General features: G+C 43.1%; 1 protein-coding gene across 1 annotated transcript in view; it reads left to right on the top strand.

The window, feature by feature from the left end:
- The window catches only part of CCBE1 (collagen and calcium binding EGF domains 1), a 284,295-nt gene that overhangs the window by 249,983 nt on the left and 20,775 nt on the right, over positions 1 to 13,537 (top strand). Inside the window, exon 5 of the mRNA XM_018570448.1 lies at positions 6,306 to 6,455. Coding sequence (XP_018425950.1) covers positions 6,306 to 6,455 — 150 coding nt within the window. The remainder of the gene's footprint in view (positions 1 to 6,305; positions 6,456 to 13,537) is intronic.

Genomic DNA, 13,537 nt, shown 5'->3' with positions numbered 1-13,537 from the left:
TCTTCCTTTGATGATAGTAGACACACAGGATACTTAAAGTGACCCTAAACTCAGGAGTAAAATCCTAAAAATACATCGAAGTACCTTAACTATTAACAAAAATGTATCTTATTTGTGTATCACTCGGCTGTGGATCCTCCAATCATCTCTGAGTTAGTGCGGACACTGTCCTTCCTTCTAGAGGGGGGCTACTATTGTTCCCCATGGTCCCTGTGTGTGTTGTAAAGTAGTCACCTCTCCAAGCTCGCTCCCTTGATAGACTACGAACTAAGGTGCCTCCCATGAGTCATTGCAAATCTCCCATAGCCACAGGCATTACTTTAAGAGGCACATGCATGATGGGATTTTTAGTTTCAGCATGGTTGGAGGGCCAGAGTTTGCCTACCCCTGCTGGAGTCGTAGTTTGCTTATAGTCCTCCTAGTTCTTCTCCTCGTTCTTCCTCTAAACCTCAGTCACTTATTTTACACCTCACTTGTGCTACTAAGTCCTCTTCCAAACCTTGGTAACCCTCATACCCATACCTATTTCTCACCCAACTTTATCATAAATACTTCTTACTCTTCTTTCTCATTTATTCTTCTCATACATTTGTATCATCATAAATACTTCTCACTCAGCCTACTCATAAATACTTCTTACTCTTCTTTCTCATTTATTCTTCTCATACATTTGTATCCTCATACATACTTCTCACTCAGCTTACTCATAAATACTTCTTACTCTTCTTTCTCATTTATTCTTCTCATACATTTGTATCCTCATACATACTTCTCACTCAGCTTACTCATAAATACTTCTTACTCTTCTTTCTCATTTATTCTTCTCATACATTTGTATCCTCATACATACTTCTCACTCAGCTTACTCATAAATACTTCTTACTCTTCTTTCTCATTTATTCTTCTCATACATTTGTATCCTCATACATACTTCTCAATCAGCTTACTCATAAATTGGTCCACTCTTCTTTCTCATTTATCCTTATTCTTTCTTATATATCCTTCTCATAGATACATATCACTTATCCTCCTCATACATGCTTCTCAGTTACCCCTAATTCTCATTTATCCTCCTCTTACATATATATCACTCATCCATCTCATACACACTTACCCATTACCCATTCTTCTAATATATTCTCTTTATACATACACATTACCTAGTCTCCTCATAGATATTTCTCACCGTTCTCATCAAATACTGCCTAATTATTCCCCTCATAAATGTTTCTCACTCATCACCCTCATTTACACTGCTCACGTATCCTCCTCATACATGCTTCTTGATTACTCCTCTCATAAATTGTTCTTACTAATCATTCTCATTTATCCTCCTCATACATATGCAGCTCTCATCCTCCTCATGTCTACTTCTCAGTCATCTTTCTCATACTTCTATTGCTCATCTCTCATACATACTGCTCACTCATCATCCTTATTTATACTGCTTACTTATCCTCCTTATTCATGCTCCTTGATCACCTATCTCATTAATTCTACTTACTAATCATTCTCATGTATGTTCATATCACTCATCCATCTCATACACACTTACTCATTCTTCTAATTTTTTCCCCTTGTACATACACATTACCCATTCTCCTCATACATATCTCTCACTCACCTACTTGCCCATCCCCCTCATACACGCTTCTCACCCATCACCCTCATTTATACTGCTCACGTACCCTCCTCATACATGCATATTACTCATCCTCCTCATACATATATGTCAGTCACCTTTGTCATAAATATTCATCTCCCTCATACATTATATACTTCTCCCTCATCACCATCATGTATACTGCTCACGTACCCTCCTCATACATGCATATTACTCATCCTCTTCATACATACTACTCATACATATATGTCAGTCACCTTTGTCATAAATATTACTGTCATTTCAGGATGGCCGAGCAGTGAGGAGAGAGAGAGCCGCCGGTGGTTAGATCCTGGCCGAGCGGATCTCTCTCTTTCTTCACCACTCGACCATCCTGTATGACAGCTCCCTCCAACGCCCCACACCGGTTTCAGCACCCCATTTCTCAGTGGATCCCCGCTGCCTCTGCCCATAGAGGCGTGGGAGAGCAGCGGGAATCTGAGGAGAAGCTGGACCCTGTGGCACCCCTCTTCTCCCTGCAGAGTTGCAGCTGTGTTGGCCGCCTGGTGCCACTGTTGCCATGGCACCCTGTGCTCGCCATGGCAACAGAGGCAAGGGGACACAGCCAGGCCAGCCCTGGCTGCACCCCCTCTCAGCTGAGCCTAAAGCAAGTGCCTCACTTGTCTCATGGAAGCTACTGCCCTGCCTCATACATACTTCCTCATAAATGCACGTTTATCGATTAGCACATGTTATTACACATCGCTCCTAGCATGTGGTAGGTGCATTGTGTTGCCTTTCATTTAAATGCCATCCCAACACACCTCCCAGCGGCCATGCGTTCCAGAGTACCATGATGGGGGAGCCCATGGTACTGCAATACCATGCGTTGCATGCACTACGTTTTTTCAGCAGAACACACAGTATTGAGGTACTGTGCATTGCGGTACCACACATTGCGGTGAACAGACAATGCAAAAGTTCCACAGCACACTTAGAGCTAGTCAGCCTAAAAATCTAACTAGATTTTTTCAACATCCTGGGTTAAAAACAGATTTTTTTTGGCATACATTTGCAAATACATATAAAACCACACTGCTGCATCAAGGTACCTCTGCAAAGGGTGATCCCTAACTCAAAACTATGGGCTATGGGACCTATATAGCAATGCATACATTGAGAGCAGGTTACCAGAGGCAACTCTGTCATCCCTGAAGGTACAGCAACACACCAGAAGCCTAACATTGGTTAGGGAAGCCAAAGGCTCCCAGTGCGTTTCTGCACCATAGGGGGGAGAGGCGCACATGAGCAGGGCAATATACAGGGTGATACAATATATACTTGTGCACCTTTCTCACTTTTTTCTAATTTTTTTAAGTGATCTGAGTGGTTGCTATTGTTTCTTTGTTGTAGGAGGGACAAAACTTGTTAGGCTAAGTTCACATGGGCAGCAGACTTTTCCACCCTTTAGTGGTCGGGGAAGGGAGGGTGGCGGCAGGGGGCATAAAAACACAGATTAAATGCCTATTTATACCTCTCCCTTTGACAACAGTGCTAACAAGGCCTTAGTGTAACCTAATTCTTGGCCGAACCTTTCTCTAACTTTATAGCTAAGGCCTGTTAGCTGCTATTTTACTTTCCAGTGAGGCTACCATAGCGGTCATGCGGGTGACGGAATGGACAGGGGGGTGGCATTGGTTGGAATGGAAGTCAGCAATTAATTTTAGATACACTAAAAAGGCTTTTCTACTTAATAAAAGTAGTAGCAGGCATTGTGTGGTGCTTGCTTTTAGACAGAGTACAACTTCACTTTGCTCAAACTCTGCCCGATACCACACAGTGACTACTATTACAGAAAACTCTCCTCAGTGCCTCTCTCTGATTTAGTTTTGCTTTGTTACTGGAGTCTGACTTCCCTGGCCTCTGGGCTATGCCCTGGTCCACCTCCCTACTTGCACCGTGTCTAGTAAGTGTGCCCTTTAGCAACCACTAAAAGTTCCTTGTGGACATTGCAATAGTGATCAGGGAGGACCTAGCCCTGAGAAGTCAGGCTCCATTTCCAATGAAAACTCAATCAACGAGGTGCAGAAATATGTTTTTGCTCTTAGATATGTCTTTTAAATGTTTAAAATGGACAAGAGATTCACTTTAAGTTTGTTTTTTTATCTCCTTTGATTTGACTGTGAAATTGTTCATAAAGTCACCTCTTTTACCCGTGTACTTCTACAACCAATCAGGCCAAATAAATAACAATAAGTGGGCAGACATTCAGAAATAACAGTGGGAAAAGATGGGTTAAGTACTACACTCTATCGGTGTAAAGTGCTCTCTGGTGTACACTAAGAGGCTGTTATTGATGTCTTATATAAAAATGGATGTACGATGTGCTGTGTTTGGCAGCAACCGTGAGTCAATCACCACTGCTGAAACTCTCGTAAAACAGCAACATCACATCTATAAGGAAAAGTCTGAAACCCAATACATCCGTAAGATTAAAAATCATTTCCAAGCCTGAGTAACTCATTGCAGCATCTACCTCCATCCTTCATGCACATATCGTCCAGTGATCGCCTTGCGGTCTGATGAATTGTCCAATTATTCGGTTCAGACGAGGACTGTTGAGGGATCTCGGAGGAGACATTTTCATCAGCAGCACATGTAGGTAGAAAGTAAAGTTGTGGCTGCCTCATCAGTTCTCAAGGAGAGGTTCATGGAATTTTCACTCTGCCATCCAAGAGATAGGAATCTTCTCAACTCCACCTAAAGTCCTCTTAATTGTGTCCTTGGATGGCTAGCAATGGACAGTTAATGAAAAATGACTCACGGTGATGAGAAGGCGTTGACTAAAACTGAAAGCATGTCAGGGGACATCCAATAACACGAGTTGCTGTTGGTTTTAATGTACAGTGGAATAAAAGAGACGTCAACTCAATCAGAAATATCCAGCAATCGTTTTTGTAAAAATACCTAGGCTTGGTTCTTGGTTACGGTTGCAGTGTTGGTTTACAGTCTATAACATTTCCAAAATCATCTGGCTTGCAACTTTTTGCTTCACTTCAGGGGAAAACTGGGAACTTTTGGCCTGAGAACAGACACAGCCAACTGGACCTTTTGAAGTCCCTGCCTACATGTGGGTCTTGCGTGCCAACATACCAAAGCAATTTGAAGGCTGTCTCTGCCAGTCTTTAGCTTCCACCTGTGTCCACTGTGGTTCTCTATAACCTTGGTATTCTGCAAGGAGCAGGGCACTTCTGATGGTGACATCAGCACACAAGGGATGTTAGATGATCCCATTGGCTGTGTGTGTCACATGATTCACAGGACAACAGTACTCCTTTGCCCCAGCCATTATTCCGTTTGATGTTGCTTGTCACTAGCAGTGGCGGCTCCAGGGTTTTTTTTAACTAATGATTTTGGAGCATGATTTCTCAGTAATTGAAGGGCTTCTACCAGTGGTGTCTGTTTGGCCGTCTGTGGCAGGGTTGGTCGGGGGGCGGGGGGAGTGGAGCATGCAATCAGAGCAGCGGTAAGTGGGTAGAGAAGACAGCGACATCAGACTTGAGAGTGACATCGCCCTCTTCAGGCTCTGCATCTCCCCACCCTACTCTTAGCATCCTGGAATGCTGGTTGCCTGGAGCTGGGCGGAAAACTAGCCAGAGAATCCCAGGTTGCCAAGAGCTGGGCAGGAAGATGTGTTTGGCCCTTAAACATCTCTTAGCAGCCTGGAATGCCCTGGCCCCAAAGGGGGTGGCAGACATGCTGCAAACATTGTGCAGAGGAGCAGCCATGCCACTATGCCTGCCACCCCCCTACGTGACTCAAAGAGATGCTGCCTAAGTGCTTACTTTTTAACTCTGTTGTCCCCCATATCACAATTCAAATCTATTGACATAGCTTTGCAGACACATAGAAGAGATGCAGGGGATTAAAAAACTGACAGGGTTATTCACAAAAGGGTGAAGAGTTTGGAGAAGGCAGGAGAAGTAAACAATCTAGGCCAAAATAGCTGATTTGGAAAAATTATTCAATTAAGCTCACTTTGCCGCTCAGCTATGTTGTCCTAGATTGTTCACTTCTCCCGCCTTCTCCAAACTCTTCACCCTTTTGTGAATAACCCTGTGAATGTATGATCATAAAGATATAAAACATACAGAAGGTGAAAATCAAATAAAATGTTTTCTACTGAACTATAAAATATGTACGGAGAACTTCAATCTCATGTAATCTAATCTAATCAATCTGATCTTATGAACAAACAAGAGATTATGGGTCTGATTTGTAAATCTTCCATCCAGAGTATACGTAGCTTGGCAAATGCCATTCGCACAGCACTGCCACCACTAGATGGAGCCACGGAGCATAGGAAATTCCTATGCTGCTTGGCTTTTAAGAAACCTTTTTAACCAATTTTTCATGGAAACGCACTTCAGAAAGGATGTCATGGGCATGATAATGGTTATCCCCAGTTTCCTTCTGCAGTTGCATTTGATTTGAATTGATCCTGCAATTTCCCAGAACAAATTGGCTTAGTCATTGGTTCAACCCTGCTCCTACTATAGCTAAAGTACAGCTGTATATACAGGATCCTTACAGAATAGAAGAGACATTCCCTTTCCTCTCAGAGCGACTCATTTCTGTGTTATTGGCTGATATTGCTTTCATTTTCATCTCATGTCTTTCCATATTGTTTATGTTTATATAGATATTGATGAGTGTGCTCGGAAGAATGAGACTGTGTGTTCTCACATCTGTATCAACACCCCAGGAAGCTATAGGTGTGAGTGTCATGAAGGCTACCTCCTGGAGGAGGATGGGAGAACCTGCATCAAGGGGAATCAAGGTATGAACACAGGTATCTTTTTTAATGGCTTTCCCATACTTCACCTTTGTTTTAGAACTTCTGCAAAAACCATAATAATTATTTATGTAAAATTAAGTATTTGGCCCACTGGCTTTGTATAGCTTTTGGGTTCTACAATATCAAGATTTCCCTAATAAAGATCCTGCAACTCCACACCACATGTGCATTAAAGTGACACTAATCTCTGAGGTTAAATCTTGAAAAATACATTCAAGTACCTAAACTATTAACAACAGTGAGGGGAATTTATCAAAACTGGAGCAAACAGAATCTGGAGCAGTTGCCCATGGCAACCAATCATAATTCACCTTTCATTTTCAAACCTTAACTGAACAAAGAAGCTGATTGGTTGCCATAGACAACTGCTCCAGATTCTTCTGCTCCGATTTTGATAAATTCCCCCCAATGTATGTTATTTGTGTATCACTTGGCTGTAGATCCTCAGTCCTTCCTTCTGGAGGGTGGCTACTTTTGTTCCCCATGGTCCCTGTGTGTTGTAAAGTAGTCACCGATCCAAGCTCGCTCCCGGGATGGATTACAATCTCACATTCAGTTATCTTCCGTTATGGGACTGGAGGCAGTAATCAATAGATTCCAAATGCGGTGACATCACTGCACTTGTGCTCCATTGAGGTCTACAGGTTACACCCATAATTATACCTTATATATGGGTGTAACATGAAACAAGGTGGAAGTATCCTATAAAAGGATGTTTCCTAAATACTTTAAAACAATTTTAAGAACAAAGTGCAGTGTTGACGGCTGCCCTTTTATGTTTATTACTACAATACAGGTGCTCTTGTTACACTTCTATTGTCTTCAACATTCCCGAAGCTGGGTGACACCCGGAGCGGAGACCGGGTGACAACCCGCCGTGACGTCATCGCACAGTGCCGTGTGCGTGCGTGATAACATGATCACGCATGAGCAGTCGTCTTAGTGACGCCTGCTGGCGGCCATCTTGGTGATGGACGCCGGCAGAGAGAGGAGGGGACGTTCACCTGGCGGGATCACCTGGCGGGCTCTCCGGACACTGTGGGGCCCTCAGACCGTGACCGAGTGCCCGATTTTTCATAGGGGGTGACACCAAAATGACTGTTAGTCATTTTGGTGTCACCCCTCCAATGGTGGCACCCGGGTGCGGGCCACACCCACCGCACCCACCTTCTGACGCCACTGTCAACATTTATCTGGAAATTTAGAAACCATTTATACATAATAAGTGTTTGTCATATGTTCTCCTTGTGCTGCACTCCGCATATAAAAATGAAAGAATAACCGTGATTAAAGACATTGGTAATAAATTAAGTAACATCGCGTCCTTATAGCAGAATAAGAGTCCAGCCGTTTACCAGGAGATAAACCATATACTACATAGATATGTTTGTTAGTTCTTTATTATCATTTAGAAGGGTTGGATAACTCTGTCCAAGCAGAGCAAAATAAAAGTTGGAATACACGTTAATGAAAGATACTGAGTCCCCCTGGACAATTTAGGGTTTGAAGTTCACCTATCATAATCTAGAACTCGCTCAGGTCTGGAACTTTTCGAATTTCACATGTCTGCCGAGACAAAAAGCAATGCTAATCTCATTTTCTTTGCCTGGAACCGTTTTAGAAATGAAGATGAATATCTGCCAACCTTTTTAATGGCTTGCGTTTTCTAGCACAGATCAAACGCAGCTCTGTATGTTGCACTCAGAAAAATTTTGGAGATATTATATGCATTCCATATTTTTTTAATTTATTACCTGCAATACAGCAAAGTGGGTTAAGGCAATAATAATTATTGATACAAATTCAAATTGCAAACACATTTGCACCGTTCAGGATAAAGAATGGAGAGAGCTATTACAATATCTATCAAGTGAATAACTCCAATACTCATCCCTGTTTCATGCAATTCCCTGATGTAATACTACATTGTGCTGTTGGAAAAGTAATATCTGATATAGACATTTCTTGGCTAAAGGTTATTACTAGTCTTAAAGTGAACCTTTTTCCAAGCATGTAAAGTTAGTCGTATCTTCATAATGTTCTCCATTAATTGTTTAATATGTATGCCTTCCTTTCCTGACATGCATGGTTAAGCGGACGAAACTGGCCAATGCAAATTTAGATTTGATATAAAGTAAAGTCATCAACCAAACCCTTATCTCCGCTTCTAACCAGTCCCCCTGGCTGCTGACATATGCAAAGAGCAGCATAGGTGACTGTCATGGGATAGGCAGAGGTGTCTTTGCTGTACTGGATGTGATTGACAGCCTGGCTTCACTTTCTCTAAGCAATGGGAGCAAGATGACAGCACCCAATGGGGTAATGACTGTGCCTTTGGAAGAATGATTGGGTCTCCAACTCTAACCAGTCCCCCTGGCTGCTAACTAGGCATGGGCTCGATGTTCAAGTTGAACGGCGTACACACAAACTGTCAAGGCGTCCGGCCGCCGAGCTCCCCGCATGGCACTGTGCCATGTGAGCCTGATTGGCTAAAGCCCTGCGGTCAGGTGCAAGACTTTGCCCAATCAGGGCCCAGTACTCTGTAAGAGCCATGATTCTTTGGCCAATCATGGCTCACCCATTACAACTGTAAACAACTGTAAGAGTCATCATGACTTTGCCCAATCATGGCTCACCCATTACAACTGTAAACAATTGGGAGGAGCTAGCTGTCACTGCTAGCTCCGCCCAAATGTTTGTTTGTTGCCGGCATCTGTCAAAATGCCATTCTGCGGCAGAAGTTTGTCGCAGCAGACGGTGGTGGTTGGTTCTTTGTTTTTTAAAATTATTTCTATTTATTTTATATTGTTTTATTTTTATTTCGTCGAGTCATCTTCGTGGACAACACTGGACATCATAATTGACGCTGGATTACGTTGATGGATCCATATTTTTTTAAATAAAAGAATTGTCGAAAACTTGTCTTTTGTATTTTTTTTCAAATAAAGAATTTGTTCAAAATTCTGGTTGAATAAGCCACCCTGTCCGCACCCCCACAACCAATGCCCCAGGGCTTGTGGGGAAGAGGCTCTTGTCCCCATCGGCACAGGGACAAAGTGCTTTTCCAGGGGCGACCGAGGGCATGTGGCTTGGTATTGCAGGGGGGGGGGTGGCTCTCGCTCGTCCGCCCCTTTCCTGCCCTGCCAGGCCTGTGCTCAGATTAAGGGTCTGAAGGAATTTTAGAGGAGACCCCACATTTTTTTCCCACCCTTTATTTTTTGTATTTTTTTACATGGGGTCCCTCCTAAAATTCCTACCAGACCTAAATGGTCTGGTATTGTTTGGGAGGGGGAACCGCACGCTTTGTTTTTTTTCTTTAAAAATGTCAGTTTTGCTGCAGCAGGTTCTATAGATTGTACACATTTTCCACTTTACAGGCAGTTTAGGGGACCCCCTCAAGGGACAATATTTAAAGGAATTTTTCATTGTTATTGTTTTATTTTAAGTGATGTTAAAATTACTGCTCCTTTAAAAACTGTATTTTTTAAAAGTGTTTTTTTCATTGTTACATGTCCCCCAGGGCAATACCCGGATCCCCATACACTTTTTATGGCCAATAACTAGCATATAAGGGTACAAAATGGCGTCAATTTATTTTCAAAGTTCTACCCCCATAGACATGCATTACGTTCAAGTTCGAATTTTTTCTATGTTCGAAAGCTCGAATTCGAACCGACCACGGGGGTGTTTGGCTCATCACTACTGCTAACATATGCAAAGAGCAGTGACAGGTGACTGTCATGGGATAGGCAGAGGTGTCTTTACTGTAATGGATGTGATTGACAGCTTAGCTTCACTTTATTTAAGCAATGGGAGCAAGATGACAGCACCCAATGGGGTAATGACTGGGCCTTTGGGGGAATGACTGGATCTCCACCTCTAACCAGTCCCCGTGGCTGCTAACATATGCAAATAGGAGTGACAGGTGACTGGGATAGGAAGAGGCCTCTTTGCTGTACTATGTATGTGAATGACAGCTTGGTTTCAACTTTCTATGCAATGCGAAAAGCAAAATGGTGACACCCAATGGGGAAATGGCTGTGTCTTAGGAGACAGACTGAATAAGTGTTTTTAGGCACTGATTATGCATCTGAGAGTTGTTTACAATCTGGATTGTTATCTTAAAGTAATATTAAAGTGTTACATGGTTTTAACCTATTTCAAATGCAGATTAAATCACTTACAAGGGTTGCTCCTCCTTAATGCTTAAAAGTTTTCTGCAGAATAAGCTGGTCCCCTGAGCAATGGCCCTGATATCCTGTTTTAGGGTGACTCCTCTTCTGTGCAGGGTCCTATGGATCCACCTTTGTGTTTGTTAATAAGCTGTGTGTGTGTCCACAAACACAGAGGAACAGCAAGGCAATCTGCTCCCCGACTCCCCACTCTTCCCTCTTTTTTTCTCTCATCTCCTTGTGATCTTGTACTAGACAGAAAGTTCAGGTAGCTGAGAGAGTTGGAGCTGTTTGGACTGTAAGTGTTTGGGCAAAAATGTAAAGAAATACTGCTGCTGGGCAATGTATATTTGTTTGATCTGGATTCGTAATTGAAAAAAGTTTGAGAGTTTAATACTACTTTAATTTGGCAAGAAAAAGATAATAACATATATTTAAATAAAACTTAGAAATGGAAAAAAACAAATGTTCTAAGAAACAAATATAAAAATAAACTCTCACTTTAAAGGAGAACTATGTACGTGAGGACGCTAGTTTGTGTCCTCCCATTACCCTAAGGAGAACTATGGGGAAAAGCCCTGACCCCATAGTTCTCCTTTAAAGTGTTTTGGGTGGATAGAGAATGTGTTAAATATAGGGATGAGCTTCAAGTTTGGGTCAACGGAACCTCTGGCTGCTGCTACAGCAGGATGTGATTAATTTAATAGAGGAATTAGTACTGCCAATAAATGGATGACTTCCCAGCCCAGCCTCTGGCTTCACATAGTAAACAAGTGTCAGTGACTATAGCCATAAACATAAGTGGTCACCGGCCGGCTTATTTACATTAAAGTGACACTAAACTCAGGATTTAAATCTTAAAAATGCATTCAAGTACCTCAACTATTAACAAAAGTGTATCTTATTTGTGCATCGCTCGGCTGTAGATCCTCAAATCATCTCTGAATTGGTGCTGACACTGTCCTTCCTTCTGGAGGGTGGCTACTTTTGTTCTCAATGGTTCCTGTGTGTGTTATAAAAGTAGTCACCACTCTAAGCTCGCTCCTTTGATGGACTACAATCTCATGTTCAGTTTTCTCATTTGTATTGAGATTGTAGTCCATCAGGGTAGTGAGCTTGGAGTGATGACTACTTTACAACACACACAGGGATCATGGGGAACAAAAGTAGCCACCCTTCAGAAGGAAGGACAGTGCCAGCACCACTTCAGAAATGATTTGAGGATCTACAGACGAGTGATACACAAATAAAATACATTTTTGTTAAAAGTTAAGGTACTTGAATGCATTTTTATGATTTAACTCCTGAGTTTAGTGTCACTTTAGTTAGCCACCCCGGAGCTGTCAGTTGAAGAAGCAAGATCATCATGCACAATCTTTGTGTTGAAGGGTCATTGGGGCTGGCTGATGCCATTGACCATTCTTCAAGCATTAATAAAGGACCCTCTACCCGCTGATGTGTATTTTTAGGGGGTTATTCACTAAGCTGCCAAAGGCAGCCGACTGAATAACCAACCGGAAATGAAGGGAGCCCAAGCCTGTTCGCCTATTCACTTCAGCCCCATACGACTATTTTCAGCTGTACATTGGCTGCCTTCAGCTGCCTTCACTTCCCTTTGGGTTCAGCCCAACAGCCTCAGCATGTTCGACTGAACCGAAGGGAAGAACCCGTTCGCCTCAGCCGATCCAACATCTGGATTTGCTGAGGTGAATGTTCGGCAGTTCACTCGCTGCTGTTCACCCCTGTTCTCATAGGGGGCAAACAGCAGAGAGTGAATACCCGAATTCTGGTACCTAGATTCAGATGAGCCCCCCTGCCTGCAGACCTCCAAAACCACCACGCCAGGGTTGTGGGTAAGTGGCCCTTGTCACCATCGGCATTGGGAACAAGGTGCTTTTCCAGGGGGCTCCCCCTGGAAAAGCACCCTCCCAATGCTGAGTGCATGTGGCCCGGTATGGCGCAGGGGGAGGGGGGGGTCCCGCTTGTTTCCCCCCCTTCCTGCCCTGCCAGGCCAATGCCCAGATTAAGAGTCTGGTATGGGATTTTAGGGGGGACCCCACTTTTTTTTTATTTTTGGCCATTGGGGTTCCTCCTTAAAATTCCTTCCAGACCTAAAGGGTCTGGTATGACTTTTGGGGTGAACCCCACACAGTTCTTTTTTCTATTTGTCTACAATTTGCTTCAGCAGACCGTTCTCCCCGTTTTGGCTGTGTCTTTGGCTCAGCTGAGCTGATGCATATGTGTTAGGCTCGGCTGTGTGCTTGGCTGTCTGCTGTGTGCTTGGCTGCCTTCGGCTGCTGTACAGCTATTGTGAATAGCCCGTTCAGCAGCCCTTAGGTTCGAACCCGAAGGGTTCCTGCAGCTGCAGCAAGCCGAAGGATTAGCCAAAGGTTCGACTCAATTCTTCTGCTCCTTTGTGAATAACCCCCTTTATTTTTTTGAATTGATACATGTTCCCTTGGTGATCCCCACCTACGTTTTTCCAAAAGCTTGCAAATTAACCTTAAAAAAGGCCAGAAAAAATGGTCCAATAGACTTTAGTGGAGTTTAGTGGCACTATGTTCTAGGTTAGTGAATTTTAGGCTGGGTTTGCAAATCCACCTGTGAGCTGAACCCAGGCCAGTTGCCTTATTACTATATAAAACCACTGTCAGATTTGTATTGCCATTTGGGTTCCTGCTGGGTAGATGTATTACCTCTGTTTGTACCTGATGGTGATGGGAAATGTGAAGGGAAATCCTTTGGGGAAACCTGTTCTAGTGACAATTCTTTAGGACTAGATTTCACCCCCACTTAGGAGAGATATCCTCTCACTTCCTGTTGTGTCTGTGGAACAGGAAGTTATGGGAAGTCTTTTAATGTGACAAAAACCTGATGGGGAACATAACTATTCCCTATTCCAAA

The sequence above is a fragment of the Nanorana parkeri genome, unplaced genomic scaffold, assembly GCF_000935625.1.
Source record: "Nanorana parkeri isolate BGI_ZX_2015 unplaced genomic scaffold, ASM93562v1 scaffold38, whole genome shotgun sequence".
NCBI lineage: Eukaryota > Metazoa > Chordata > Amphibia > Anura > Dicroglossidae > Nanorana > Nanorana parkeri.
This window is presented reverse-complemented; position numbering and strand designations above follow the sequence as displayed.